Below are 27,948 nucleotides of genomic sequence, written 5' to 3' on the forward strand. Positions count from 1 at the left end.
TTCACATCAGAGTTATTTGGTTCTGTGATAGACAATGGAACAGGTAAAGGTTTATTTCCTGCTGAAAAGAAAAGAGAACCTAAAAACATTTTAAGAGCCTTCTTCAAGTGTGTGAAGAAAGCTCCACAGCTGAAATGTCTTTTTTTTTCTCCTTCCAGCACAGAATAAACCTTTAGCTGTTCCTTTACAGCCTAAACATGCGGACGCTGCTACCTGCAGTACCTGAACTTCTTCAACCCAGTTGGCAGACACTTAAGACTGAAATATGGGTTATTCATATAGATGCACACAAGACGCATTGGAAGACATTTTAGTATTTAAATATAAATTTAATTGAAAATCTTTTACAAGAAAAAAAATATACAGTTAAAAATCTGCCTTATATCCATACACCTATGTACACAAAAAAACATTCCACAATGAAACACGTTTCTTTGGGTCTTAAAACAAGTTTCATTGAAAAGTACATGTATTCTTTTTGGCACTGCAGTCATACGGAACCAACCTGTCCTGTGCCATTTTGAATGGGTCCTAAGGCCCAGGGCCCTCCATGTCTGTGATTGCTTAACAAAGGTAACGAGCCTGGTGTCTTGCAGTGCAGTACAGTGGTATGAAGGAGGAGGAGTGCTGTGCACTTTTCACACTTGCCTGCCTTCGGTCAGCAGCGTACCAGTCAATTCATGGGAACCAAGCAAGATACTGTACATGGCCTACAGGGGGCACCCATCCAATGTCCTCATTGCAATTACACTGCACAGCCGCGTACAGGGGGTCTCAACAGTCAATAGTTCTTTCTATATTTTCAGACATTGTTGCCATTTCTCGATCTCACCTTCCATAGGATCAGCTGAGGATGGGTTTTGATTAAACGATCCGAGAGAGAGAGGGGGGGGGGGGTGGGAGAATTAAACTTTTCTCCTTCGTTGCCCATTGTGCTGGAATTTAAAAATGAAACCCGACACCCAGATGAACAATATTTGGATCTTTCGTTTACAGGGTCCTTCACCACGTGGGATGTGTTCATACACAACAGTGCACCACTGGATGGTTGGTTTTATCAAAAGCCATCCTTTATTGACCAAAAAGGTACTTTTTGGCATTTTGCTGATCCCCACAGAATGGTCTGTTTAAAAATACCTAAAATCTTTCTTACAGATTTTTTTTTTAGCATCTGAAATGTATTTAAAATATATATAAATATTTTTTACACATGTAAGGGAGAAATGGCAGAGAAACCCCCGATATACCCAACAGATCACTGTAGCATTCAGAGAGGTTAAGGAGATCTGAAAGACAGGAGGTGGTTTTGTTGAGACTAACTTGATCGTAGACTTTTCTTCTCACAGATTTATACACAATTCTCCAGCGAAATTACTGTTACATTCCAGATCATAGTATGACCGTAATGGCCTTAAAAGTGACTGAAGCACACTGCATGAAGTTTAGTAAAACAAAGACGTCAGCTGAAAAAAAATAAGCAATGTGTTTTTGTCCACATCCTTGTATCACATATTCCTTCCCCGTGCAAAACTCCTTATTTCTGTACTCCTGGTAAAGACAACTCGTACCTGCAGGGGTAACAAACAAGTATTAACCACCACACACGTTATACACACCTGGAGCATCATCACACAGTGCAGCTTTAAAAAAAGCCATCTTTCCAACGTGAGACCTTACTCTGGCATCACACACGCACATGGCCTGTAATGGACCATTAGGTTAAAAGGAGTAAATCGTTCTTTTGTAACTCAGTAAGAAAACATCATCCTTTCATCTTACACTCCAGTTAAGTGCTGGAGATACTACAACATCTCACATCATGAAACGCTCAGGTAGGACATGATCCTCTGAGCTGCTCAGGACTGCAAACTCTTCCCAGACCCGCTTTGAGCTGGCTACCAAGTGATTTCAGAGTGTATTCAACTGCAGCAAAATGCTACTGTGTATACTCCCATGGTATCACTTCTAAACTAATGTGCTGGCTCTGCACCCATAATTCAATGTAGTTCACCTAAACCGGCACATCCTGGCAGTTAATTGTGGACGCGTGAGAGCAGGGCGAGCCCGAGTGAGATCGGAGATGCCCTCACGCTGGAGAGAGCCCTCCGTGGGCTGCCCCTCTGCCAGCAGAGGTACCGAACGACAGGCGAGTGTCTTGGAGACGGGTTCCAGGGCCCGTCGGGAAGCACACGGAGGTGGAAATCGGCAGGAGAGGAGACCCATGAGCTAATCCCTACTCAAGGACAGGCTGTGGAAGTGACTCACCAGTTTGTAAAGCCCTTTCTCAAATCGTCTTGAGACAGATCAATCAGGACCTAGACAGGGAAAAGAGATGTTTCAGTAGGAATTCTGCAGGCAAGAGGAACAGGCTTATTTTGTGTTCTCAAAAGCCTTAAAACACTTCCGCAAAAATAAATTCAATACTGGGATAGAATGGGATAATGTACTAATAAAAGACCGTTTTTCAGAATGTTTATAAAAATGCTCCGAGACCCTGAAAAAGTTGGCAATATACATTTCATTAGAATCTCCCGCCAAAGTCTGCAGTAACATTTTATAAAGAGTGATCAAAGTTTAGATATATTTAAAATGTCATTAAAAATCATTGGGATGAGCCCTTTATTGTTCAACAGAAACAAATGCACCATCTACATAATATTAGACTGGTCTACAATAGATCCAGATGAACGAATTCACTCCTTAACTCCACTTTCAGCAGTAATGCACAGCAATCAGGCCCCTTTTCCCGCTACACGAGGCCACACTGTCCAAACTCTTGCATTATCACAATGCATACGGAGTGTTATAAGGAAATCAAATGTACAGTATATATATATACAGATCGCTATCAACTAAACACTTAAGTATACCGAATCGCAGTGTCTCAGTAACCCTGCGTTTTAAGCAGAGCTGCATGAAATGAAAACTCAGACTATGATCATACCATCCCAATTTCCTTCCTTTCTCGCTTTTTGTATGTCCTGTTGTTCTTCACCGCAACGTCCAGTTGCCTTGTCTTTGCTTCCTCCAGAGACACAGAGAACTCGAACCTAAGGATGGGAATGACGGCATGAGACACGATGCCTAACGCGAGCAGCGGCACTGGGACTCCCCTGCCCAGAGGTGCACAAACACTCGGCTCCAATTCACTTCTTGTCCAGATCTCCATTGCAAACAAGAAGGGTGTAATTCAAGTAACATTCTTCTTACAGCAAGAAATCCTACCCACTGTAATTTTTTCTCCACACTAGAAAAATATTCCTTCAATCTCAACAACAACAGGCATAGTGCATTCAGGCAAGGAGCCTTGCTTTAATCTTCCCTTTGAAGAAAAGTTCACATCCTCCCAGAACTACTGTCCAAGCTGTAAGGACTAAGGACCACGTACTTGCAAGAGGTATGTATTTAGGATTTGCCAATTCCTTTCTTTCCAGCTTTGACATTAAGTCATTTTTCTCAACCAACACCCCTTTTTACATTCTCTCCTTCTTGCAAAAAAAAATAAGAACACATTGCATCCACAATCTGTCACTGAACACTAAACAGTTTTCATGTACAAAATTTTAACTTTTACTAATTATACTTATTTGTATTCACTTCAAGAGTGTACAGCTATTGATACAGATTTCCACACCCTATTTCTGAACAGGGCTTGTGCAGACTAGTGCTCTGCTGTACTTCACACATCTTACTTCTCTTCGAATACGGGATCAGAAGTTTTCTTCTTCACTAGCGTTCTCTTCCTGTGCTTCCACTTCCGGTCGGGGAGCAAATATATCCGCACGTAGGGATCGGATCCTTGGTCACCGCAGGAAACCAGGTTCCTGGGAAGTGGGAAAAGAAGGCTTGAGTAAATCATTCTGGCTCCTTTTTAAATTGTTATGGAACCACCCAGTTCAGACCCAGCAGTGTCTGTTTCTCTGGGCTCGAATGGACGGCCCCCATACCCACTGCAGGGAGATCGAGGGAGAGCAAACAGGCTCCTCCAATCCACCCGCCCTCCAAATGCTACAGTGACTTGCAACTTGCAGGGGATCCTTCTTCTGATAGAGGAGAGGTGAGTCCTTTGCCAACATCCCTGCTGGCCTACAGCCACCCAAGACTTTACAGGGTTTCACCAAGAGTAGAGAGATGATCTCCCATCAGCTGATCCCACTGCTGCCCCCAATGCTTCCAGTGCCCCCAGGATGCACCTCAGTTTCCCAGTCTGTCAGCTAGTGGCGTGACCCAAGACACAGAAATCTAGAAGAACCTATTCATTTTAGTTGGTCTTGTTTTAAATTTGACTGAATAATTTTCTGCCTGTAGCAATGCTGTGCATTGAAATGGTTTCCAGAGAAATGCAAGTGTAGATGAGACACTGAAAAGCAGAGAAGCAGCTGTATTATACAACTTCCAGCAGCACTACCACTCGCTAGCCTGGGATGGGAGATCTCGAAGGAAAACTACACTGCTGCAGCGAGTGCTCTCGGTGATTGAACAGTAGATGGCGCTTTTCCCTCTGGCAGGGACCAGAATTTTCAAACCAGTGTCCCATGACGGCAACTGGGAACACTGCCCTGAAGGATGAGATGTTTAAGTAAGGTTATTAAGGATCCCATAGCACTGTTTGCTAAAGTAGGGATGTTAACCCTGTTGTCCTGGCAGAATTCCACCTGGGCAAGAACAATCTAGCTAGCCTTAAGATCCCACTAAGATTCGCTCTCCTCCAGTTGTCCGCCTGATGTACTGCGTGCGCGTCACCCAGGTGGGGTTGCACTTCAGTGGTCACGTCATCCTCCAATCTGAGATCAAAGTGCCGTTATTACTATTCCAGGTCAGGCCTCGACTCCATGCTCACCTGCAACAGTTCACCAGGACAAGCAGCTGTTTCCTCAGTGCGGCATAACGTACAGACAGCTGAATCTCCCCAAATCCTCCTTGATGGCTTAGAATGGCTCTAGGTAACAAATCAAATAAATGCATGTCATGGAAAGGAATAAAAGCATTCATATCTCATCTGTGCCTGCACAGTTTCCTGTATAAACTCTTTAAAGGGTTTGCAAGTTGTAACTCTTCAACTTTCAGGTTTTTCAAGAAAATCTGACACTGGTCTTTTAAAACGCTTTGTTTATATTCCTGTAGGTCCTCTTCATTTATGTGATAACAATGGCACTTGTTGTATACAGAGAGCAAGTGCCAAAGAGAAATATACATTAGCGTTTATACAGTGGACTCATTTTAAAAGAACGAAAGCAAAGTAACAGTAGCTGTTTTGAGCTTTTGGATATAAAGGCCCTATGAAATGAGCTGTACGGATTATTCTAAACCGGAGTTCTCCAGCCCTGATCCTGTAGAGTTCCAGTCAAACAGGTGTTATAGGTTGCCTTTAAATAATCAATTTCTAAAACCCTGGAACGATTTAACCACAATCAATTAAGCAGGTGGGGTGATCAATAAACATATTGAGAGATCCTTTGGGACAAAAACCCGAATATCCTTCAGCCCACAAGGACCGGTGTTCCCCTCAGTGAAACGCCATGTAATTGCTCAAACACATGTGCTGATCTACTGCTCACAGGTGACCTATGGGAATGAGGGGCTCCCCAGGCACCCGGCACTCACTCAGGATACGAACCCCCCCCCTCCGTCAGGTCGTAGCGGGAGGAGGCCACCGAGTAGCTGGACAGCATGCTGCTGGAGTCGTATCTGCGGACGCTGGAGACGTCCCGCACGAAGGGGGTGGCGGGGGCGGTGGGCTTGCCCTCCGACTGGCCGTTGGGTCGGAGGGACGGGGCCTTCCTCCCGCTCTCGCCGCCCAGGGGGCTGCGCACCTCGCGGTCCGGGCTGGGCAGGGGCTCGCTGGGGCTGGGCAGCGGGGAGGATGGCTTGTTCGCCCCCTTTGCTGGCCCCCGCGCCCGGGCGTTGAGCTTTGGGTCCACCGTCTTAGGCTGGGGCTTCTCGTGAGCCAGGAACTGAGAGGAGGGGAGACGTGGGACACAGGTCAGAAGAGCAGCGCCGATTGACGGGGACAAACATGGCGCGTACGGCATCTCCGAACTCCATCACAGCAATCTCAGATCACTCTCCCTCTCGGCTGACATCCGGCCAGTCAGGCAGTCTGCCGGGTGGAGCCATAAAAAGTGCTCGGACCTTGGTCCCCAGCCGGGGGGCGCCCTCCCCTGGGTCCCGGTCCCCGGCCCTTCCGTGGGTCTCAGTTCCCTGAATGGCACCAGTGTGGGGGACCTACCCGCAGCGTGGCCTTCATCTTGAGGAAGCTGTTCACCCCCGAGCGCTCCAGCTGGAAGCGCTGGTCCAGGGTCATGTCTGTGGCGGTGAGCAGCCGGCCGAGGGGCAGCGCCAGCACCCCCAGAGGAACCTTCTTGTCGCTGCCTTTGATCTAAAATACAAGAGGGCAACACCAATATGAACACACCGACCTTAACAAGTTTTTAATTCAATTAAACTTGACAGATCAGATTTTTGTGGTTAAAAGTTCAAGTAGTATACAGTATATGGGAACAAGTCTTGTTGATGATGAGAAGCTCCTGAGAATACAGTTGTCAATAGATGTGATTGGTAAACAGGATCGGTCAGATAGATGCTACAACACTTTATATTTTGCTGATTATTTTGAAATATTTCATGCGTGTGAGTGATCGGATATCAAAATGAAGATTTCCGAGTTGCAAGTCATTCATATGCGTAAGGACGTAATCTTTCTGTTATGAGAAGCCTGGTCTTTGTGACAGTTTGGGACACAATGACAGCTATTTGGACCGGTTGGTTAAATGAATCATACTCCACCTGAACAATGAGAGACTGATTCTGAATGTGGTGGACAAAGAAAGTGAAACACTCTTCCCACACTGGGTCCTTAGTTGCATGTATGGTCTTTGGGAGGAGAGAGGAGAAAAATTGATGATTAGGGTAAATCTGAACCAAATTACGGGACACACTTTCTCATCTTTCTACAACTTCCCCTCCGAATTCAAATAGAAATACAGTACCACACCGCCGAGAGAAAAACTTTACCCTCCTTTGTAAAAATGTAGAAGAAACATTTTGTCCTTAAGAAAAATAACGGCTACCTGATAGGACTTTACCCTCTCACTTGCTTTGTGAGGTACAAAAACATTTTAGGATGAAAGCATGAAGAGAAGACGATCACAAAACAGCCAAACCAGCAGTAGTCTATCAGCTTAAAAAACAAAGAAAGCAGTTCCTGAGTGCTGTGATTTTCCAAGCTCACTGCGTGGCTTTATAATGGCTAGAATGGCTTTCGTCTTTGCTCTACACCTTTGACAGAGAGCTCAGGAATACCTGGAGACAGAAAGCTCAGGGATTTTAGTCATGAAGAGATGTGCGAAGCCGAATGAATAGGAACATTGTTATATTTTATTATTAATTGGGTTGTGGGGTTCTGGAACAAGATACCCAGCCATGTTGTTGAAGCTGATACCACGACTTCTTTCGGGAAACAGCTGGATAGGGATAAGTAGGGAGCTGCTATGGCATGCGTAGCCTGCAAAGGAACAAAATATTTTATTCCAGGCTGAAAAGAGGGCGATACCCAAAAGAGGCTCCACAGCCAAAATGCTGTTTCTTTTCTTCTCTTTTCAGCACGGAATAAACCTTTACCTGCTCCCGGATAGGGGTAAGCTAAACTGGATCATTTAGCTACCATCTACAAAACAGACTGGGTGGGTCGAATGGCCTCCTCTTGTCTGTAACCTTTATTATGTTAAAAGAACATTCATGTTGTTGAATGTTTGATATGAATAAACTACACACACCTTGAACAAGTTTTACTTGTTTGTCAACCTTTGTGATAATTAGATATTCTCCAAGGGCAGCTATTGTGAAACACACAACAAAAGAGATGGCTGTATCCAGACGGATTGCTTACGTTGCTTTTCTGGGTCTGCTGCTCTACAGTAAGTTCTGCGTAGGAACTGGGGTTGTCATTCTTCCGGGTGACCTAAGAAGCAGCACACCAACAGAAGAACACAAGTCAGAACCCACTGCACAGTGGCTTCAGACCCAACCTGTGACCGAGCAGTTGTCACGCAAACATTTTGACAGAGGTTATATGGTTTTATATGCCAAGCCCTGGCTCAGCATTTGTGTCCTCACAATGCCAGAGAGAAGAAATAATTTAGGAACCAGTCCAGTCAAGTTTCTTGCTGTTGAACTGCATTAAACGGCAATTACATTTGAAATTCACACAGCATCCACAAGGCATTTAAAATGGTGGGGTGTTTTATTTTTACTGCTATACTCAATTTGCATTGAATAATCACTAAGAAATCTGATACTGATGGAATGTAACTCAAAGTGAAATAAAAACTCCACTTAAAAATGGATCATATGGTTTCTCAACTTTCCTTTTATCTACCTGGGCTTCCAGAATCACTACAAACTATTTATAGACAAGGGAAACAGGCCAAAAACCGAAACTAATTAAATATGAAAACAAACGCATGAAGGAATGAAATACAAGGGCAGGAAACAAAACGTTTCCTTGATGATCCCCAGCTGAGGTATGCGAGAAAGTGACAGGAATGTGAAAAATGTGGCGAAACAGGTCCTGGATTCCTGAGCCCACGCAGGGCCGAGCAGCCTGCATCCTGAAACACAGCCAGCGCCAGGAGCTCCCTTTCTGGGGACACTGCACCCCCCTCTGGACCAGGCCACCTCGCCCAGCAGCCCTGTTCCGCAGCACAGCAGGACAAAGAAGCCCGATTCCTGCACTTGAAAAGGCAGATTTTGAAGCCAAGATGCAAACTGAAGCACTGCTACCTTTCAGCTTCAGTGGGATGGGTTTTGTTTTCAAATGCATTGTTTATTTCTTTGCAATTCTTAGTCTAACATGGCCAATAATCACACACAAGAGTAGTAAAGTAAGTGCTCTTTTGTAAATCAGAATAGTATAGTTCCACTGTCCTGAAAAGAACTACAATCACTAGCCAGCAAGAATTAAGCCACTACAACGCTGAGTGATGCAGGGTGCTGACTAACACAGGCCAGAAAGGTCAGGGTGGGAACCTGAGGCCACAGATCAGGATGTGGGAATATGGGACATCCACACACGTTCACTCGCATAACATTTACACAAACCCCTGTCCTTCCCCCACCCCCCCGAAGTCACAGGAGTTAATAATGCCTCCGATATTTCCCAACTACCCCAGACAGGTTCCCATCTATCCCAGCATGCACTCCTGATTGCTTATCCACTCCGTGCCCGATCACTGCCCGATTTTATTATTTTTTTTACAGAGTCTGGACTCGACAAGCAGGTGTGAAATCCGAATTCACGGGGCCTCCCCCCTGCAGCGTTACCTTGCTTTGCTTGGCCTGCTTGTTGTGCTTCCCTCCATAGTCGGTGCCGCTGTACTCCGTCAGGTTCCTCTGAAAGCACAGCACAGAGGTCAGCGTGAGCGACCGCACGACACCACCCGACGGCAAGAAACGGCCGCGACACACCGGGGACGCACCGGCAGGCTGGAAGCGCTGTCCAAGTACACAGCCAGCATGGCACAGGCGCGGCCCTCGCGGGTCTGCAAGCAGAGGAGAAGTCAACAGGGCGGGATGAAGACGCGGACGCGGGCGGCGGCGTGGAGCAGGGGTCGGGGCGGCCGGAGGGGTGTGGTTCGGACCCCCCCCCCGTTGCCGTGACACGCAGGGCTCCGCGCTCCGAGCGGCAGTGGGTCCGCGGTGAGGCCTCGCCTTACCTCCTCCAGCTTCTCCAGGTCCGTGACCAGCGACAGCCACTCCAGCCTGAGGTGCAGCTTCCCAGTCTCGGCCTCCTCCAGCTCGAACCACTGCGGGGGAACGGGAGCGGACAGGTGACGCACGGATTCGGACTCTCCGTCTTTTGGGATTGAGCGCATTCTTGACGTCATTTTGTGCGAGACCCTCCCCTTCTTTCATGGGGCCCATCTTTGCCCGATAAGCTTCCCGACATACTTCAGGAGGGATTTACTGAAGCATCAGCCTCTGAAAAAGCGTGGAGCCAGTACTTCGGAAACACCTGGCTCACCGCCACTCTTCCAACGATGAACATTTTAAATAGCGCCACTATCTGATCATTTATCTCCATGCCCTCCACAATACGCAAAAATCCCACATTACAACAAAATTAAAATTACAGAGCTGCAAAGAGAAACAAAACTATTATATGCCCTAACATACCAGAACCACAGGCACGAAACCAGACGGGCTTCTGGGTAAGGTTTGCTCGAGTAAAGACCTGCACTTGCCAGACCTTCATTTAAAGACAACAGCCTGCTGTAATAAACAGAGCATTTCCACACCAGACAGCAAGGCTGAAGACCATCTATATTACTTCAGACTCACAATATGACTTGGAATAAGAATGACAATGAATGGGTTTTACTGGAGTACTGGTAATATTAGCAGGTGCACATTCCTTTGCAAGAACAAGGATCCCTCATTATCTAGAGCGAAGCCAAGCCCAGTCTCTTTCCGAGAAGCGCACTCCAGCCACAGACCCACCGCTCGCCCAAGTCCGTCTCCTCTCACCTCGTCCAGGAGCCTCTCCTTCATCACGTCCCCCAGGTCCAGCTTCATCCTGCGCACAGAGCAAGGGCACAAAGTCACGGTGGAACCGGGACACTGCCGTGAAAACACTGCCTTTCTAGCGACACAGAAACAACGTGCGAGACACCGCAAAACACTCGGGCGTCACAGAACAGCAGGGGCTTCACTGGAAGCCAAACCTTCAGAACAGGAGCCGTTCTGCTTCGGGATCGACTGAAAAGAGGAAATTCTACAACCACCATTCCTAACAGGACAAACATTAAACATTGTGCTTCTGACGTAAACACTATTGCTATATGGAGTGAACTGCATCCTGGGGGTAATTATTATACAAGAACTCCTTCTAATTTATTTAATTTTTTGTTGTTGTACCTATCACATATTTTGCTATTACTTTTGCCATGGTATTGGTAGGGCACCTCAAGTATTTGAAGATCACATATCTACTGTAAGTGAAGCCCCCGGTTCAATTCCTGAGCACTGTTCCCCCAGTGTTTGTGTGGGTTTCCTCCCCCAGTCCAGAGAGCTGCTGGGTTAATTGGCTTCTGAGAAAACTGGCCCTTTTGTGAGTGTGTGTGTTTTTGTGGTGGTGTCCCATCCAGGGTGTACCCTGCCTTGTGCCAGTTTCTTGCTGGGATGGAATCCGGCTCCCCAGAGACCCTGTAAATGGATGGATGTCCGAGTCAAAACATTCAATGTCATCTCACCGTCCAAGAAAGTCATCTCTGTCCGTGTCCTCGTCATACAGTTCCACCTCGAGCTCTTGTCCCGGAGCTTCATGTACAACAAACTGCAAAAAACAAACCCCGTCAAGCAGGCAGGATCATGACCTCTTAATCAAAATGGCTCCAAAAAGACCAAAGCAACACCCAAAATCTGTAAACTTTATTTCTCCAACACACACATATACTGTACAAATAGAGCATCAGACAACCTTGATGACTCATTATATGTTCTTGGCACTCTTTTAGAAAAACAGACACCAGAAGTCCGTAATGACAGGAAAATGTGGAGACAAATATCAGAAAAGACCGATTCAGCAGCTGCAGGAAAATAATTTTGTTACACAGTCAGACTCCTAGAGTTACAGCATAAATGTTTACCTGTAGCCAAATCAGCCAGTCAGTCGCCCGTAGTGATCACTAAAGCTCATGTCAGTCACTGAACACAGAAGGCCCCCGGACCCGAGAGTCCAGCTTTCTCTAGTGGCCTGGTGTGCAGGGTCGTACCATACTGCACGTACCTCATAGACCTCCCCCCACCGGGGGTCCAGGTTCTCCTTGACGGTCTTGCTCTTGAACGCCTGCGTGCCAACCCGCAGCTTGGCGTAGGGGTCCGACTTGCCCTTCACCATCCCCAGCATGTAGGTGTCTTTCGCCATGAGGTCCTGCGCCTCTATGAGATGGACCCGGACGACACCCTGCGCCACAAAGAACCCCCACTGAAGCCAGGGATGCCAAAGTCGCAATGCAAGGCTTCATATTTTTTTTTAATCCCACTTAAACAGTGGAGGGATCAAGCAGCATGCAGCATATGCAAAACAAGACAGTCCCACACATAGGGAAGGTGTCAATTTAATTTGTAATTGCCAGTTGTTTCTGTACCCCTCAAATGGTCCAATTAGCTCAGGTCACTCTGGTGACCCCTAGAGCAGCATGAGGGCATTGAAGATGACACTGTGAGCTCTCAGGCTCTTTGCCTTTTCACACTGTGAGTCCCACAGCTCCAACAGGAGAGCAGGCATTCACTGGAGGACTGATGCAGCTCTGATCTTGCACTGCATGATCACGAGGGCCACAGGAGGGAAAGGGCAGAAATGCATGGCTCTGGCCATGCTGAGCCCCAATCTGTCTCAACCCCCGCAATCATGGCCAGCTGATGTCGCTGCTTGGAGAATCCCAGTCACTGTGGGCCACTGCCTGCACCCCGGTTCAGAATTTGAAGCAATGTAAGACAATGGGGCTCTAGATTTGTTCCAAATGAGTGACTTTAAATAAGTCGTATGACCCCCCCCAAGAAAAACCAGCACTCACTCGGGGAAGAGGGAACCTCATCTGAGCCACCTGCACTTGATCGATGAGCGGGAAACACATGCGATTGGGAAGGACCATGAAGGAGGAGATGATGTTCAAGATGGCGTCCTCAGAGATGTTACTGCATCACAGTAGGGATAGACAGAGAGTCAGCAACTGGTATAGGAGAGATGCTGCTTGCTCTGCCCTCTCAAGGCAAGATGGCTACTCCTGTGTCCACAGGCTTGTGAACTGCGTTAGACACAGCAAAAGGTTTCATAGGAATTAAATCTGAAACACAGCTAAAACAAGAGCAGTGGTGCACCAATCGTGAAGAAAGCAAAGTGAGTCAATGCAAGATCTACACTTCTAAAAAACTTTCAATGGGTATAACGTTAGGAGTCTTACAGACCGCCACATTCAGACAATTAAAATGAAACAGTTTAGAAACAGGATTATTAGGAACAGTTTCCAGGGAAAAACCAATAGGAATGTCAGCAGCCGAGACTGAAACAGACATGGCTAAAGACAGCCTCCACGCTCAGTCTGTCAGAGCACCCACAAGAGGCGGTGAGTGTATCGACCCCGTCTTCTCAACTCATCAGGATAATAAGCGTCAAGCACAGGGAATAAAGGATGTGAGGAAGGCTAAGAGACACACAGAAATTAAATTATATTTATAGAAATATAAATATTATCACTACCAGCACAGCTGAACAGGGCGGTCCATATGAAATTAAATGCATCGATCATAATATGTGAAACTGAAACAACAATGATGAGGAAATGGCTGCTGTATTAAATGAATACTTCACTCTGGTGTTCACCAAGGAAGCAATGAACAGCATGCCTCAGGCTGAGGAAGGACAGAGTTCTGTATGAAACGGCATTAGCATAGAAAAACTGCTACAGGTGCTAGAAGCACTTAGGATAAACCACATCCCAAGGGCCTGAAGGGATTTTTACCACCTGTCCTACAGGAAGAAGCGATTTTAAACACAGACCATTAAAATACCTTAAGAAAGAAAAACTCTAGTTTACAGTATACAGCGTACAGCAAGGCTCCTTGTTTTCTGTAAACCTTCTACCATCCATCGACTTGCAGTTTTCATTTGAATAGGTGAATAACAACTTACTTCAGCGCTGGGGAATCCAGCAAGTTTGTTAATCCAGTCCAGTTAATATCCAGCTGCTACAAAAAGAACAAATCACAAATATTTGTTAAATAAATAGATACGTGTATTTTGCACGGCACACAGATACTTCATGTGATAACAGATCTGCAGTAATCAGTGGGGCAGAACTGAATGGGCGAGCTCCGAAGCACCCGATACAGCTTTTGAAAATGACTGACTGAGCCCAAGCTACCGGGGACATGAGACGAATCCCCCCGGATCACAGGCACTACAAAGCCACAAGAAGCCCTGGTCTGTGGATGCTGTACCCTGCAGATGGATTAAAACGTCACAGCCTTGAAATGTTCTCCTTAACAACCTGCTGCAGCGAGCAACACCGTCAGAGCTCATCGCCCGTGACCTGTACGCTGTGCTCGCTGGACACGCGGCTCGGGAGAGAGGCCGAATCCGGACTCGCCCTTATTTTTACATCGTGAAGAAACACAGGAAAACAAATGAAGCAAAACCCTCACTATAAGGCTACATCATTCTCTCAATCGTCGTGTAAATGTCCGCCGCTCACAGCGCGGCTATAGGCGGAGACTCTGGGCTTACCGGCCGGCGGATGAAGAATATGGTGACGCCGCCGACTAGGGGGGACTGGCCAGTCAGGGGCTCCAGAATCACCCGCAGCAGCCCGGTTAACTGGATCGACACAAACACCGTTCAGCACAGGTGAGGACTGCTCAGGGTTCACCCTGCTGAGCCGACACCTTCATGACTCAGGCGCGAACAAGATGATTAGTGCGCCTTCTGTACTTCTGTACACAAAATTGTTGTGGATAAACCTGAAAAACTATCTTTAAGAGATGTATTATGGAAAAAGAGCATGTATGTAAAATTAATCCGTTTTAATAATGGGTATAACATATCCACAAAACAAAACAGACCAGTGCTACCCCATCATGTAATGTTTATAAGCTGGAAATGGAATACCGCTTAAACTCCATTAAAAACATGAAAAAACACTATGTAAAAAAACAATTTTTTTCATGAACATTTCCATGTTCAAAATTGTTCAATGACCTCTGACAACTTAGTGTTCTGTGACTTTTTGGGGGTCACACATTTTTGTATACCGTTTCACCTTTGTTTATATCCTTCAGTGTTCAAAGACACGCGAGTTAAAAAAAAACAAAGATAAGTCAGTTATCGCGAGCACTATCTTGAAATCTGACGACGGCTGTTTCACCACAATGGAAGCAGGTTCCATTTTCATTGACACAACTTTTTAAGTTGCCTTCAAGGAACGTCTGGAATTTTAATCGTTTCTTTGCATATTGTTTTGTAAAAGGTCTTATTAATTTCAGAAATTACTTTCAGACTTATTTCAGGACTTGCATATGTTCAGTACATCTAGACATGCAGTGTTCAAATAGGATAAATACAGTCCAAGGACACTAGCTGACCGGACAGGAAGCATTTTTAATGAGCGTACTGTACATCGCCCCTTGACATAATCAGGACAGCTTGTCACCCTCTGCTTCTTGTGCTCAGACTATATGCCAATAGGGATCTTTATGCAAAGGATGACATATCAAAATCAGGCACACGCCCAGATCACAAACAGCGCAGCGTGATCAATCAACAAATCCTCCAGCGTTCCCCTAAAACTGTCTGAACTGGCAGGCCTGAAAGTCATGGGACTGGAGTTGTCTGACCAGATATTCAAGATGTTTTAAGGTGGGTCTGTGAGCCAGAGGCATTTGACTAGCACGATTACTCCTCTGAGCAGCCTCAACTATTTCTGTTTTCAATTCTCATTTCAAACCAAATCTTGAAATATACTCCTACAGTATGCACCAGAATTTTGTGTTTACCTGTATATTTGTGCAACCACAGTTTTGTTACGTGCAGAAACACCCTGTAGTCTCTTCTTCACCATGGCTCACCACAGAAATATTAACACTTTTGTTTTTAAGAGGAAACATTATATGCTATACTGTAGGCGGTAGTAGTTCAGGTGGGTAGCTGCGTCAGCATGCGTAGGCTGCAAAGGAACAAGTAATAGGTTTATTCCATGCTGAAAAAAAGAAGAAAGAGAACACAACGTTTCGGCCGTGGAGCCTTCTTCAGGTGTCACCTGAAGAAGTTTGACACCTGAAGAAGGCTCCACGGCCGAAACGTTGTGTTCTCTTTCTTCTTTTTTTCAGCATGGAATAAACCTATTACTTGTTCCTATGCTATACTGTATATAATCATGATAGTGAGAGATCATGCATATTCATGGTTATTTTCTCTTCACACGCAGAAAAAGTGCTTGATTTATTAACAATGTACCACTAAGAAAAGCCAGATTTCATCATCAGAGGAATGAGGATTCCATCATCAAAGGAGTATACACATGACTTTTGATTTATAAGTATAAAAGTGATTATCTGTGAACAGAGAAAGCAGGAAAGAAGCAAGAAACGTCTTCAGGTGCTTTGGCACTTGATGGATGAGGAGATTCAGGAAACGGGGCAGTGAAATGGAAATAAACTGACCTGAATGCCTTTTACCCCAGCTGTGATGGGCTTCTTCACCTCTGCATCGATATCCACATCTCCAGCGTAACTGAAACAGATCAAAACGAAAAGTTTACTTGCGACATACAGTACTCTGCCTTGCAAAAGTATTCAGACCCTTTCTATGGTACCCGGTTGCAGGCTTTTTTAAAATTAAATATTTTATCCAAACCTGAATGCACAAAGTGGCAACTTCTATGGGCAAGACGCTGTACTGTATGTTTCAGTCTGTAAGTACAGTCTGGAAAAACCAAAAGGTGTTATATGAAAAGCACTCTGAGCCATGAGCTCAATATTTGGTGGAAGTCTTGCAGCTGTAATTGCTGCCAAGGGGCAAGGTGCTATTTTTGCTTGCTCGTTTTGGAAGATTTGCTCAAGCTCTCTCGCACATGGACACCAGGTTAAGTCTTTCCACAGATTCAAGCTTGGCCTTTTGCTTTGGATTATCGTCATGCAGAGAGGTGAGTGTTATCCCAGGTTTGGATAGGTGTGAAGAAAGATTTGCCAGTACTTTGCTCCACCTCTGTTCTCGGTCTTGACCAGCTTGGCAGTCCCTGCTGATGAGAAGCAGAGCTCTAAGGCTGCTGCCACCGTTCCTGACAGTAGGGATGGTGCTGTCTGAGTGATGCCCTATGTGTGATCTGTAACAGATGGAGCACTCACCACTCAGAACAGAAAGTTACAGTTCTTTCTTGTCCGACTACGAAGCCTATTGCCACTTGTGTGGTTTATTCCCTGTGGGATATGAGACGTTTTGTTTTGGCTCCATACCAGCCTCTTTGTTGAGTGGCTGGTATATTGCTGGATTGTGGATGTTTTTTCCAATCTCTGCCACTGACGTCTGTAACTCTTTCAAAGTCGCTGTTAGCCTCACACTGGTGTCCCTACCCAGTCTCCTCCTTGCCCGCCTGCTCAGCATGGAGGGACTTCTTAATGACTGACTTCATGATGCTCAAAGAGATATCAAGGATTGCTGAAATCTTTTTATACCCTTCTCCTCATCTGTGCCTTTACAACTTTATCTCCAAACGGTCTGAAAACTCTTTGGTCTTCATGGTTGAATCTTTGTGTGAAAATCGCTACCAGACTGATGGTCCTTATAGGGATACACGTTGTATTGGGAAATCATGTTTATATAAAACCACTATGATCACACACAGATAGAAAACCCTAGAATAATTCATAATTTCATATTAGCTATGTAATTACTTTGCTTTTATCTATTTCATCTATTGGTTGTTTGCTTTGAATGTGTAATAGGTTGTGCATAAAACAAACATGAATTGCCTCTTTGAAGTGTGCAAGCTTTAAAGCAACACAATGTGAAAACCAGGGTATGAATACTTTCTCTCTCTATGCGTGTTCAAAACTCCATCTTCTACCACCAGAATGGCTTTTAGCATGCATCCCAATCAACTTTTCAAAACTGTGTTAAATTGTTGAGTTGATCAAGAGTTAAAGACAAAGCAGGATGTAGGAAATAAAGTAGGAACTGAGGCAGTTTCGCACGTGGTTCATTACTGAAGATGTTGCCCCCAGTGACATCTTATGAAACACTGAAAACAGGCCCACTCTGTAACTCTGCTTAATGCTGGATGATAGAACCACATTCCTTTCCACACAGCTAAGGCTTTGAAAGTTTTTGCCAATACCAAGAACTGATTTTGCTTTCCATTTCAGAGAACTCAAAGTATCATATGGGCACTTTTTTCATAAAGGTTACTGTCCCCTGTTTGTTTATTACAGACTCACTGTATCCCTGCTTTAGCCTGGGGCTGCCCAAATTCCTAAACATGGAGGAGTTTGCCTTCATTATTGCATTTCTTAAGTAACTTAATATCTCACTTGTAACCAAGCAACCTGTCAGTTCGTCTAACCACAGAGCTCAATGAAATGAATGTGGTGAAAACCAGAAGGTATGTGGTAACCCGGGACCAGGACTGGGAGCCTCTGCTTTAGCCATTAAAAAAAACAACCTTGAGAGATCTGCCATTTTTTCTGGGAATTTAACCCCGCTTGTGTTGGAAATGGTTGGGGTGAACGTGACTCTAGACTTCAGCTTCGTGGAAAATGGCAGCAGTCAGGCTGGCCTGTGGGCACCTGCCCATGGGAGCCTACCTTAAATTGAGGTCCAGGATGACCTGTCTCTTGTCCACCTCCTCTGTGTACGCCTTCACCCCAGTGACCCTGAGAGGCTACAGGACACAACACCAGTTTAAATCAAGACTTCCTTCCTTGCCCGTACAGCTCTCATCCTCTGTGCGTCTGCGCTTTCCTAAAACAGCGCTGGTCAGCCTTATCCTTTCCGCCAGCTGGCAGCTCCCTAGCAGATCGCTCTTTACTCCAGCTAATCCCTAATTATTCAAGCGATCTTCAGACAAATAAGCAATCAAGGCTCAATTCAGTAATTTATTGGAAAGTTCACAGTCTTGTTTCAATATCAAAAAGTACCACCAAGGTTCTGTCCTAGTCAGTTATTGCAAGTGGGTACTTATGCAAAAAGCAATTTCTAAAAACCCTTAATGAGCTAATGCTCAACATTTGAAATGCCCACTGTATCTGAAAAATCTTCTTATTTTCTTAAGCACCTAAAACAGGGCTGCACAACTGCTCAAAGTTTTACAAAGTACACCAAGTTTTTATAAGATCCAAAACCCTTCAGGTACACCATCACATAAAGGTGTATCAAATGCACACATACATCAATCCTAAAGAAACACTTCCCTACCTTCTGCCCAAAGTGGACCTTTGTAAAAGTGAAGGTTTTAAGGTGTGGACTGGATGCTCTGATCGACGGCTGGATTTTTTCCTTCAATAACTTTTCCATATAAATTCCAAAGAAAGGCCAGGCCTGCTGCAGTACCTGTGAAGACAAGATGGGCTGGATCTGTGCTCTGCTGTTTCAATTACTGTGCCAGTGGTCCCACAGATGAAGCCCCAAAAACAAATGGCAAAGGGAAGCAAAAATAAAATTCTAATACACTTGGTCCTTTGTTGAAAGCCTTATTAATGCATTTGTTGTGGATCTGCAACAGAACTCGTGATGCAACACTATGCGAGGCACCAGACAGCCCGGACAGCAAAAAACAGAAACTGAAAATCTTACAAGTGGGTGCAAAAAAGTACGTTAAACTGTCTGAAAGCTACATCACCTCCCAGCCAGGACTGGGGGAACAAAGTAAAAGAGCTGTCTTTGTGTTAAGATTACAATTCACTGGGTGAGATGCTCTGCTCAAGGCTATAAGAGATATTTCTTCTCCTATTTATTCCTTTGTCTCTTCTTTCTGTTCCTTTTCTCCTTTTCAGCTGTAATTCTATGTGCAGCTCTGTTTATTGTCCAGGCCATGGCTCGTTTTTCATGCAATACGGACCTTTGCGCAGGATTTTCTTGTCCTTGGGCTGCACATGGAATTGTATTTCTGGAACAAAAAACAAAGGAACAACAAAACTAGAAGTACCTTGTTCAGCCAGTCAGCCCTTTCAACATCTGGAAAGTTGACCTGCAAGAGCACAGAAAGAAAATGCAGGAATTATTAGCGCCCAAGACCTGGGGTGGGACTGAAGATGAGTCTGTGGTGTCCGTGGTCTGCACAGCAAGACCCCCTTTCTTCTGGGCCGAGGGACACATTTAGCCCGCTCTGCTCTGCCTGCACGACACAGGGCAACAGCCCAAGGGGTGCATGATGGGAAGTGACCCACCCAACAGGGTAGGAGGACCAGAATAATCACTGGCAATGTGAAAACACCAGCCTGAAGGAGCTGTGATGGACTTGATCGACGCCACTGGATTCAGGGAACACTTTGCCCTGTTTTATTTTGTCGTGCTCCAAAATGTCTTTGCTTTAGGCCATCAGAGCAAGTCAAAAGACAGTCAAGACAGGCCAAGGGATACACGCTGGGAATCTTTCATATGCAAAAAGTTATCCTGGTCAAGGAATGACTTTAACCACAGGCATCTGTGAAGCAAAAGTACAGTACATGACCACTCAAAAATCATGAATTATAATCTTCAACAACCAGAACAATGACCCCTCGTTAAAAAAATTGTGCCAGCACCTCAAATCTAAAGAGTATTCCATCTTATTCACTAACCCAGAGTTTTTGCTTCGTACGTGTTCTGCATACCTGAATTGTTCATATGATGAACTCAGGCTGTCTGGGAGAGGCCAGAGGGTGTGGACAAGAATGACAGAATAGAAGGATTCATGTTCACAGTAGACTCCTACTGCATGAGTAACTCCTAATGTCACCCCGACATAAACGTGCACACAAGCACGATCAGAAAACCACTTATTCCTAGCAAGAGAAGCAGCCACCCAAGGCCTGTCGTGGGAGTATGGGGCTGCGGGGCAAGACTTGACCATCCTGGATGAGGCACCAGTCCATTAAAGGGCTAACCTCCCCCCCCCCCCAAGGTGGGAAAAGACTGGAGCTCCCAGAGCAAAACAGAATCTAGACCAAGGGATGTTAAGTCAAAATTGTACAATGTGCTGAAAAAAAACGAACCCTGCTCGTCGACTACTCGACTGCTAGAGACGACTACCTGCTACAAGCACTCACAGTCCTCAAAGTGCCTGACAAAGTCGGGCCGGCGGACTTCAGAATCAACAGTGAAACAGGAACCAGAGGGCACAGGTAGAACTGACATGTAAAACAGGAAAACAGGAGGCGCTTCCTCATCCAAAGGCTCATGGGGGTTTGGAACAAGCTGCCCATTCAGCCCGGGCTTCTTTCAGTGAGATCCTTTGATCGATTAGCTACTGAATGCCGAACAGGCCTGATGAGCTCAATGCGTTCTTCTAGTTCCTAATCTTTCCCGAGTTAAGAAAACCTTGCAGACTCCGGATGAACCAGCCAGCGCCACACAGCAGGCACACCAGGGCAGGATCAAACCCAGGACCCCGACACTGTGAGGCAGCAGCACTGACCACACCAACCTCGGTTTCAACTTGTTTTTAAAAAAGCCAGTGTTGTTTATTTAGGTCTAATTTAGCTTCAGGTCATTTAAAACTACACTTTCCAAGATATAAGATCCTAGTTAATCAGTTTAATATTCCCAAGTAGGGAAAAATGTAATAAAACCGAACACCTTTTTTATTATATTGTTAGACAGGTACCTCAGCATATTTGGGAAGTGAGATCTGCAGGTGCGATGATTGGCCAATTCTAAACAGTACATCCCTTGACGATTCTTCCCAGGAGCTATTTCCAGCTGAAGGAAGGGCTGAGCTCAGCTAGCTGCCACAACACACAGAGCTGCTGTACAAACATTCAGCTTTCGCTGGGAGAAAGAAAAAATTTGTGACCTCTCCGACGTGCCAGTCCGACAGACACCGTAGGCACACATAACAAATCAAAACGTGTTAATATCAAGCACGAAAAAAAGTAACAAGCCCGGAATGACATGTCTTTGCCTCAGTTTAAACAGGAGATCGCAAAGTGACACATCTAACCTCAACGCCCCAGGTCACGAGTAAGAGTTCCGTCGACGGACCAGAGCTCTTTGTCCGGAGCCGCCGTTTTGATCTCCTGATAGGACAAATTATAAACAAGTCCCCGAGGTACGGCACTGTGCGCAAACTCTCTGCAACGAGATCTAGGCTCTCTCGCGCAAGGCGTTCCCATAGCAACACACACCCCCACACCCTCTGTGCTCCAGCAGCCCGATTCTAAAACCATCCACTCGCAGCCAATTACAATGACAATGGCCTACCGGTGTTTAAACCGCAAGGACCTTGTGAGAACGCCATGAGAATTACTGGTATGATCCGAGGTATGCGGCGCCGGCCAGCCCAGTAGAGGAAGAGAAAAATGTCGAAACGGTTCATGCTTCCCAGTCTTAGACCTGGTGATCTGCGCACCTGCCGAGCCCTCAGTGGCACAACCAAACCCTCCAGGGTTTCTACTGTTCGTCAAATTTAAACTGTTTGTTCCCAGCTCTTCAACTGTTTCATTTTGTAAGTGAAATAACGTTCCAAACTCGCGACTACAAACAAAACGCAAATATTCCAATGAAGCAACTTCTCAGATCGAGTAAGGTGGGCTGGAATGAAAACCAGCAGGTGTGTGTGGGTCACCAGAACCAGGACTGGGAACCACTGTCCTGGCGAGAGTCGCTGTATGGCTGTAGCGCAAGCTCTCTGTCCCAGACAGGGAGACAGCAGGGGTCTCTTCGCCTAAATGACTTAGTTTAACTTTTGCTTTGCCATCGGCTCATACAACAAACTTCAAGTTAACCCATAAACCATTGAAGTTAAAACATTCTTAATAAATGATCATCATTGTTTTTTTAAAAAGCTTGATGATGTCCGCCAAAGGGTTATTGAACCAATTAGGAATTCAAGATGATCCCCAGAGACCCTGAGATTTGCAAGAGATTAAAAACCCGGCAGGACATCCTTCAATTAAAATGTTGCAAATATGCAAGGAATTGCAAAAATGTTTTTCTAGCCCAGGTCAGGAATGCTGAAATCTGTCAGTGATATACGTGTCAGTCAAGCCAGCGAGATCCAGCGGGGTGTAACTGATCAAACCGAGCAACTGTAAGTAACGAAGAAGCTGCAACACACGGTTTTATTGCGACACGCTTCTGACTTGCACTGTAAACTTCAGAAACACAAGGCCAAGATCTATTTTCTCTCAGTCACAGACTGCGGCGTCACATCGCCCCAGTAAAACAGTCCTGTGAGCTGGAGCCAGCCAGGGGGCAGACTCTTGGCTTATTACTTTGAAGAGAGAATCTGGAACGAAAGTAAAGAGGAGCTCTCAAGAGAGCACAAAGCTCGAACAGCTTCATTCTCCTGAGGATCAAGGAGCAATCACTGGTACTGTGAGCAAAGCTCTTCTGGATGGCTAAAGCATGTTTAAAAAACTGCTATATATTAAAAGTAGTAACGGGTGGGTATGAATCTCTAACCTGACAGTGCTTTCATTGCTGAATACTTTACTTTTTAGGTACAGAAGAAATTATTTTCAAAATTCTCCAGAGGTCCAGAGCACCAAGCATAATGTGGAACACAACCAGCCCTCATGTGATTTAAAGGGATAAGCGACACTGTGTTCACCTATGGTATTGAAAGTATTCTACATCTGAAGTTTTCAGGAACGTACAGTTGATGTTTTCTCAGCAGGATAGTGAGGAGAGAATTATCATGTTATTAATAAAAGACACTGGACATTTAACATTAAAAACTAAATTATTTAAGTTGCAACGTCTTATTTTCCAATGAATGCAAAATAATTGAAAATCTACAAATACACTAGTCACACGCTAGCCCACTCTGGACTCCTACTTCATATTTCAGTGACGCCCAATCAATAAAAAACGCCACATTAAACCTAGAAACTGATTACTGAGGACCAAGTATCATGTTCCTGGACAGATCACCAATACATATGTTAATACAATTATCTGAATTAAAAAGAAGATAGCCCTGCTCTGGAATCAGTCCAGAGAAGAGCAACATGCATTCCAGGCCTACAAGGAGTCTGCAACACTGACAGACTGGAGGAACTGAACCTTTTCATACAAGGGCACCTCAGACAAGTGCTCCAAATCCTTAAAAGCACCAGCAAAGTCAACCCAGCAGGTGTCTTCAAAATCAACAGCAAAACACAAAACACAGGGCATCCGTGGAAAGGTTCACTGTATCTAAAAATATATTAAGGAACGAGTAATAGGTTTATTCCATGCTGAAAAGAGAAGAAAGAAAACACAACGTTTCAGCTGTGGAGCCTTCTTCGGGCGTGATGCGTTTTCTTTCTTCTCTTTTCAGCAGGAATAAACCGATTTCCCTGTTCCTCTGCAGCCTACGCATGCTGACGCAGCTCCCCACCTGAACTGTTTTCACAGGTAGAACTTACTGAAGCTGTCCCACTTTTGCCATGGAGTGCTGCAGTTGCAGGCAAACCGGCAAAAACATTCAACTTTTCATCTGAATAAGTACTGAACTTGCACCTTGGGGACAATCAAACTTAAGTTCAGTACAGGAATCCCACTGGAATTGCAGCTTTGCTCATTGAGTAGTTATTTCCAGCACTACAAGTTAATTTACTAATAGCAGTTCAATGACGCAAGTCAGTAAGCTGTCCTTTTCCCCCATATAATCAGCACATTTTGTCTGTCCCTGAAATGCTTTTTATTCACAGCCTACATTTCTCCCTGAGCAATAGCTTTTGCTTCCCTAATAGCAACTAAAATGTAAGGAACAAAACATGACAACTTTATCAAGAGTCAAAACCATACAGTATCTCATGAGCATCTTTCTCAAAGTGCAGGACATGTCAACTCACACAGTGCACTGCTAGCTTGCCTAATATGTACTGTATGTGTTACTGGGCTGTTTGATGTGCAGAATGGAAGCTACTTGCCAAAATGTCAAATGAGAATAGGAGGCACTTCTTTACCCAAAGGGTTGTGGGAGAGTGGAACAAGCTGCCCTGCCATGTGGCTGAACCCCAGCTTCTTTCAAGAAACACCTGGATGAGGTCCTCAGGTCAATCAGCCACTGACTACAGAATGGGCCAGAACGTCTGAAGGGTTGTATCCTTTCTCCCCCCACCCAAAAAGTAATTTCTTATCTGGTGTTCGCGGTTTTGTTTTCACCTTCACAGCTAACTGACGAGTGGGCGAGCTGCACGCAGCCAGCAGGTTTGGACGAGGAAGGACAACTTGGCAGAGAAACTCAACCAACTACCTGCTGCAGTCAGTGGCAAGAGTAAAGCAGCCAGCCACCTCAGCGAAGACGAGCGTGCTACCGAGCAAGAGCCCCCTTCTGAGTCAAGTGCAACTGTCTCCTTTTTCAACACTGACGGACACAGACTCTTTTAACAGGACATATTTTGCAATTCCAGCATTATTGTCTTCAGCTAACCACAGTTAAATTTATTGCATGCTAGAATATCTTTTCATTCTTTGCAAGAAACCTCAGTGTGAGACTTTGTGTACCTTGTAAATTGTCCAAGATTACAGAACTTGCTAAGCAAATAAATTCATAACAACTTCTTTCTTTACTGAAATGGAAAAAAATACCCGAAAGGCTATTTCACGCAAAGCTATTGCTACCCAGAGATTAGGCTGATTAACATTTCTTCAGTTGTACTCCTGTTTTACTGCTTTACAGTTCTGTAACTTGAATGGGTGGTGCTCTGTTCAGGATTCTCAGTACTGACTGTCCTTTACAAAGTATTCTACAAAGAACCTTTAATATGATAAGCTACCTGCTACCACAGATACCTGCCATAATACTCCCTCCTAGAATAAGAATTAGAATTTGCACCTTAAACCCTGCATCTTGTTACCAGTTCAGGAAACAACAGACCACTCAATGCTATTTAAAAACTGGTTCTGCTTCTTGTCTGCGGGCTTGTCCAGAGAGGTCACTCCTGGCAGGGTGGTGTCGCGTCCGCAGTGAACAGCTGCCCATTCCACGGCAGACTGGAACAGAAACCTTAACGATCCGTCTTTAGCATGATAAACGAGAAACAAACGTCTCTTGATGGATCGGCTTTAGAACTCCCACTTCTTAGTGTCTCAAGAAATGATAGGAAAAGGCCAAGACCTTTTCACCAACACCTCAACACAGGTTTGTGAACAGTAATTTGTCATCTTTAACTTTACTGCTTCTTATATGGTGGAATTCAAGCCTTCTAAATAAAGTCTTACCAAGTACAGCTTTTCATTATAAATACTGTATAAGGATGGCTGATAGGAGATCTAAAACCCCTTATTTATCCACCATCCACAGTCACTCAATAAATAGTAATAATCTATTTTGTGATTATACAAAATTACTAGTTTGGGAGGTATTTCTTTGTAAAGACGCGATACTTCACAACCGGGCATCAGTCTCCTGTTTATCAGCTGAAGAAACTTTTTTTTTAATCTTATTAGGCTTATATCGATATCTTAACATTCCCACAGCAGCGTGCAAAAACCTGGAACAGGCTACTCAGCTATGTCATCGAAGCTTTTCTGGTTTCTTTCGAGAATCAGCTGGATGGGATTCCCAGAGTAATTAGCTGCTAACCAGCAAACAGACCAGATTTGCTGAGAGGATAAAAACGAGAGGGGGTCATTCTAACACTCTAGTGCAGGTGGTTTCAGCTAGCAAATCCTTGTGCCCACTCTTTCCTTCCCCTGCTGCATCAGCACTTATTTACAAGAGCTGGTATTGGGAGGTGAAAGGATTGGCCGTTTCTTCCCCCAATTAAAATAACAGCAAAAACACAAGACTCAAATGTCTCGACAGATTAGAAGATCAGAGGTAATCCAGCTCTCAATTAACCACTAACCCAACAATTCATGAGACAAATCGATCGATCTCAATGGTATACAATAAACTATTGTCGCCTGCCGTCTGCTCAACAAATATTGCTTTGTTGAGCTCTAGTGTCTGGAGAGATTTGATTCACTTGCTGTTAATGCCACTGTTCTTATAACACCTACTACGCACACACACAACACTACTAGTATCGCAATTTTCTAAAAATGCCTCTGGGAGACCGTCCCGAACAGGGAGAGCTTTTTCAGTAGCGCACCAGCACGCAATCAGGACTCAGGTGCTACATACCCAAGCGGGCATGTTCAACGCCTTCATCTCCTCGTTGATGACAAACCGCTCGTTCTCCAAAAAGTCGATAGCCGTATCCAGCCGGGTGCTCTTCACCTTCCTGTTCCTCCTCCACCACGTCCACAGCATCAGGCAGAGGAGGACCCAGCTGATGCTGAGCCCCAGGTAGCCCGTCAGGTACACGGGGAAGAGGAACACGAAAGCCCTCCCGAAGTACAGGAGGACCTCCATCAACATCTGGTTGACGGCGCTCGTGCTGTAGCTGGTGTCCTCGAGGCTCTCCGAACCCGCGTCGTCAGCTGCTGCCGGTTTCGGGGAGCCCCCCTGTGACGAGTCGGCGGGGCTCCGGGGACCCCCCGAGCCCGTCTCGGAGACGCCCCCGGATCCGCCGGCGGGGTGGCGCGGCGCGCCTCGGCTGGTCTCCAGCCGAGACATGTCCTGCCGCTCTCCTGCTCGCCTCAAGTTCACCCGAGGCCGTCAGACGGGTTGGGTTGCCGCGGATGCCGAGGCGGGGAACCCAGAGCCAAAACAACAACAACAAGAACAACGACTCTTCCCAGAAAATTAAAAAAAAAAAACCCGACAAAACGTTTTAAAAAGTACGTTCTAAGTAGCGACGCACCGCCTTCCCCGTGAACCCCGAGCGGAATTCATGGTTTCTGCACTGTGATTTTCCTGCGCTGTACCGTTCCCCCGGCCGGAGTTGCACCTCTCTCCTTCGCCGACTCGAGATTTTAACTTTGCGACTTCCGTGTTTAGCAGCCCACACGCCTCTCCTCGCCGTCTCAGGTGATTATATACGACTCGCCCGGCCGTCGCCCTGGGATCCCGCGGAGCCTACAGTACCTGCAGAACAGGTACCGCTCAAGGCGAGGCGGTAACCACACGGCGTCTTTCGCTCGGCAGGGACTTAGCCGGCTGTGGACGTAACCTCACTCACACACACACACAAAGCTCATTTTGTAGCTGAAGCGTACTGTACCTGCGACTACATGTATCACCCAAACAGCACCAACTGCGGTGAAATTGAACATATCTTCGTGACGCGAGACTTGGTGCAAGTAGGGCTGTTTGTGAGAGAAGCGCGGTGTTGGAAAATAAAAAGCGACACTGCGCTACCGGGCGGCCGTCTTGGGTTCAT

General features: G+C 45.6%; 1 protein-coding gene and 1 long non-coding RNA gene across 4 annotated transcripts; one reads left to right on the top strand and one right to left on the bottom strand.

Moving 5' to 3' along the window:
* Nucleotides 1-308: 308 nt before the first annotated feature.
* On the bottom strand, nucleotides 309-27,810 carry esyt3 (extended synaptotagmin-like protein 3). Of its 3 annotated transcripts, none has more exons than XM_088605991.1 (23): nucleotides 27,790-27,810; nucleotides 19,695-19,736; nucleotides 18,965-19,099; nucleotides 18,355-18,431; nucleotides 16,216-16,285; nucleotides 14,285-14,374; nucleotides 13,691-13,746; nucleotides 12,576-12,696; nucleotides 11,786-11,962; nucleotides 11,250-11,332; nucleotides 10,525-10,573; nucleotides 9,714-9,803; nucleotides 9,477-9,539; nucleotides 9,322-9,390; nucleotides 7,889-7,960; nucleotides 6,787-6,873; nucleotides 6,230-6,379; nucleotides 5,605-5,954; nucleotides 4,841-4,939; nucleotides 3,693-3,824; nucleotides 2,945-3,050; nucleotides 2,266-2,315; nucleotides 309-1,568 (listed from the first exon to the last, which is right to left on the bottom strand). In XM_088605991.1, exons 3-23 carry the CDS (start codon nucleotides 19,061-19,063, stop codon nucleotides 1,535-1,537), a joined length of 2,124 nt encoding a protein of 707 aa, XP_088462117.1. In that variant the 5' UTR covers nucleotides 19,064-19,099; nucleotides 19,695-19,736; nucleotides 27,790-27,810; the 3' UTR covers nucleotides 309-1,534. The 3 variants fall into 3 exon arrangements, with proteins under 3 accessions (XP_088462117.1, XP_088462115.1, XP_088462116.1); XM_088605989.1 differs by lacking the exon at nucleotides 27,790-27,810 and adding an exon at nucleotides 26,808-27,754; XM_088605990.1 differs by lacking the exon at nucleotides 27,790-27,810 and adding an exon at nucleotides 21,354-21,774.
* Nucleotides 14,297-25,160, top strand: LOC148649390 (uncharacterized). Its single transcript, XR_015926340.1, has 2 exons — nucleotides 14,297-14,404; nucleotides 24,850-25,160. It is a non-coding gene; the product is annotated as an uncharacterized LOC148649390 (long non-coding RNA).
* Nucleotides 27,811-27,948: the final 138 nt, after the last annotated feature.

The sequence above is a fragment of the Lepisosteus platostomus genome, chromosome 14, assembly GCF_059453375.1.
Source record: "Lepisosteus platostomus isolate fLepPlt1 chromosome 14, fLepPlt1.hap1, whole genome shotgun sequence".
In the NCBI taxonomy this organism is placed as follows: domain Eukaryota; kingdom Metazoa; phylum Chordata; class Actinopteri; order Semionotiformes; family Lepisosteidae; genus Lepisosteus; species Lepisosteus platostomus.

What these genes read in the sequence shown, in the direction of transcription:
- esyt3 (XM_088605989.1), bottom strand. Translation starts at nt 27,242, where the DNA reads ATGTCTCGGCTGGAGACCAGCCGAGGCGCGCCGCGCCACCCCGCCGGC. An exon ending in AGGAGAGGCTCCTGGACGAG is followed by an intron (nt 9,804 to 10,524) that starts GTGAGAGGAGAC and finishes GTTCCCCCGCAG; the next exon opens with TGGTTCGAGCTGGAGGAGGC. An exon ending in AGCAGACCCAGAAAAGCAAC is followed by an intron (nt 6,874 to 7,888) that starts GTAAGCAATCCG and finishes CTCCTCCCAAAG; the next exon opens with ACCATACATGCAACTAAGGA.